At 44.9% G+C, this 3,146-nt stretch overlaps 1 protein-coding gene across 1 annotated transcript; it reads right to left on the reverse strand.

Annotated features, from left to right (window-relative positions):
- On the reverse strand, positions 1-2,916 carry GGI43DRAFT_413354 (uncharacterized protein). Its single transcript, XM_083206898.1, has 2 exons — positions 1,994-2,916; positions 1-1,930 (listed from the first exon to the last, which is right to left on the reverse strand). Exons 1-2 carry the CDS (start codon positions 2,410-2,412, stop codon positions 664-666), a joined length of 1,686 nt encoding a protein of 561 aa, XP_083057754.1. The 5' UTR covers positions 2,413-2,916; the 3' UTR covers positions 1-663.
- Positions 2,917-3,146: the final 230 nt, after the last annotated feature.

Here is a 3,146-nt window from a genome sequence, read left to right on the forward strand (position 1 = left end):
AGTCGTGCGAGAATACTACCGATCTGACAATACTGCTATGGCCCTCTAATGTCGAAAAACAGGCGTCCCAATTGTTTTGCACACGAGGCTGAACTGAAATCCAATCTGGGATTTTAGCAGTGAAGGTCTTGCGCAAGATGCTTTTTATCGGGGCAAACACTAATGCAGAAGAATATATCTGTAAGGGTGCCTCATCGATAATAGAAAAGTTCGCCAACACAAAGCGAATCGCGTCCGCAATAAAATCGGATAAACTCTTATCTTTTCCTTCCTATAAGCAGTTAGAAATGTCTTAGACTGGTTTAGACGGATTATATATGAGCGTACTTGTAGCCAACGTTGTAGCTGTTTCAGCATGGAAAGACCCTCTGTACACCTGCCTATCAGACTCATCACCTCCAACCAATGAAGAAAATGATTAGTTACGAAGTCATGAATTTCCTTGGTGTCATCCGGCAGAGGGTTCGCCGCTATTCTATGATGCACCCAGTAAAGACAAGCGTATTGAAGTTCTAATGGTAAGCATTTATCAATATGTTGGCGATTAATTGCGGATCGGCGCGTTCCTGGGATCCGCAATCCACAAATATCCTCATGTAAACTGTCCCGCATAATCCGTAAACACTGCTTGCCTAAGTTCCGATGAACTAGTTTTTCGTCTACCTAGAACTCATTCATCTTCCTATTCTCAGAATTCACAAGATAATCTCGGAAAGATAAATGCAGCAGTCGTATAGGTGAGCATCGCTTCGATGGAACGCTCAAGACCGAATGGAGCATGTCGAGCCTATCATCCACGATCTCTGATGGTATGCCCAGGACTCGTGACAGGGCAGATGAGGAAAGAGGGCTGGCGAGAGTGACAATTGTGCCAACTACGAGACGAAATTCCTCAAGTATTTGCCCCCTCTTATCTCTAGGCACGCCATCTAACTGTTGATTCAAGACTGGCTTATAGGTTTTGCTAAGCTGCGAGCTATGACTTTGATCGCTGTTACACAGAAACTTTAGTAGCTGTCTGTTAGGGTTGCCGTATGTACGATCATTAATGAATCGACATATGGTTGCTGCAAAGATAAAGAGAGGTATGGCCATTGTAACGAGTCTCCGCAGCTCTGACTCCTCGGGCCAATCTGAGGGCAGTTTCCGCTCTTCTGAGACGGATATGTTAAATTCATCTCGGATCTTCCCGAGTTCATACCGAAGAAACCTAGAAATGTCATCTTCGATTATTGGTGCTGGTATTTCATGGAGGACCAAATCCTGGTAGGTGCCTTGAACGGCGCCGAACCCGAGACGGATAGGAAGTTCCGGTCTACTTGTAACAAAGATCCGGAGCCGTGGAAGTCGACGATCTTCTATACGAGAGAAAAGACTGATAAGTAGCTTGACATCAGCATCTCCCTCACACTCGTCTAAGGCATCCACAATAAAAATAAGCGGCAAAGTATTGCTTGAAGTCTGAGGTATCTTTAACAGCGGCACCAAGATAAGCTTATCGAACTGTTCTCTGACTGCATTCCTAAAAATAGAAGGATCAGAGTCGATAGCATCCTTAATATAACCTGCGGCTGCCGGAACATTTAGGGCTAGTTGGCGGGCTAGTGTGGGGAAGAACTTGGCTAAATTAGCCCGGTCTGCCTCCCCTCTCCTAAAGAAAAAGCTAGCACCGAGATCACCATGTTTGCGTCGTAGCTGAGCTATAGTGCGGGATATCGTAGATTTCCCCGTCCCTGCCATTCCTTTAAGCCAGAATATTGTCTTCGCGCTAGGATCGTCAATCCACTGAGATATATCATTAAGAAGTTCGACTCGTGTATCCGGTAGACATGTTGGATTATGCTCTTCAGCGTGAGAGTTAAAGGGGGCTCCTTCAGCGAAGGGGAGTCGATCAAGCGCCGCTTTTTCATCAATGTTAAGGGTTATAGCGCTAGATTCGATCTTATTAGCATATAAATAGCCAGGCGAGGGCATTCTAGAGTATGGCGCTTACACTTGGTCTACCTGTAATGCCAATGATATGGCCTCCCTGCTGTGTGCAAGATCTCGAATGGCCCTCTCAACATCCTTGCTCTGAAACGGCCATCTGAGAGCTCGGATACCTGCTCGACTCATCGCTTTTTGATGGCGTCGCGGACGAAGTGATTGTTCAAGCTCTTGAAGTCTCAATAGACCCTCGTCAACTGCGTCACATAGCTTCCGGGAGGCTTGGAGCTTCAACTCATGGGGACCGTTAATCAGCTGTTGTATACTAGCTGATGCTTTCTTGAAGTTTTTGACCTCATTGCTCAGCCTACTAATGTCGTTTTTGGCGTTTTTGACTTCTCGAGAATACTGGAAAAAAAGTGAAAGTAACTTAGCCGATAGGTCAGCAACCGCGATGATGTTCGCTGCAATGCCTAACCCTTCCATTGGAATAGGTTTGCACTATCGTGCGTCTAGGGGTAGCTATGATGCGGGATTTGAGTGGTGCCTAACATGTTTCTTCATCGCAGCCCGTCGCGTGGGGTCAAAGGGGCAGAATCCTATCAGCTGGCGTGCCTTAATCCACGTGACTGCGATAAATCAGGCTGGCTGGTGCAGTCCATGATATTGCACAGCATTCGTAAGACCATCACTAGAGAGAAGTAGATATACAAAGAGAATAGCTAAAAGGATACCTAGTATGAAAGGAATGAATATTGCTAAGCTATTAAGGATAATATCGTGAATAGTCTAATGCTCAAAACAAACGCCTTATCAATAGCAGGATTTATAACAGATTATGTAATATGCTATAACTCGAGAGCTAGAATGAAGTTAAAACCATACAGCAAAACTAATTTCTGACTTTTTCAGCCCGTACTTTAGAGTATAGAGTATATTATCCATATTATTCACACATGTGACCGTGTAGTCATAGAGGAAGATGGTTTCGCTCGTTGCTGTATAACAAGAGAGTAAACTATAATTACATAATCTAAGTGTTACGACCTAACCACTCGTCCATACATTAGTTAGTAAGCGGTACGTACCTTATGGAATAAGTGCGGACCGACAGACCAATCAGATGAGGATCACGGTTTATAGGCATCCCTGTTGGATCACGAAGTGAGCCTCCGTGAGCCTATGCATCATGATCCAACCGTGAGCCTCAAGAAACGACT

This window comes from Trichoderma evansii (assembly GCF_050947405.1).
Source record: "Trichoderma evansii strain SZMC 28006 chromosome Unknown GGI43scaffold_20, whole genome shotgun sequence".
Classification (NCBI taxonomy): Eukaryota; Fungi; Ascomycota; class Sordariomycetes; order Hypocreales; family Hypocreaceae; genus Trichoderma; species Trichoderma evansii.

Excerpts from the sequence above, each read along its gene's own strand:
- GGI43DRAFT_413354 (XM_083206898.1), bottom strand. The coding sequence starts at position 2,412 with ATGGAAGGGTTAGGCATTGCAGCGAACATCATCGCGGTTGCTGACCTA. Across the intron at positions 1,931-1,993 it reads GCATTACAGGTAGACCAAGT|CGCTATAACCCTTAACATTG; the intron begins GTAAGCGCCATA and ends GATCGAATCTAG.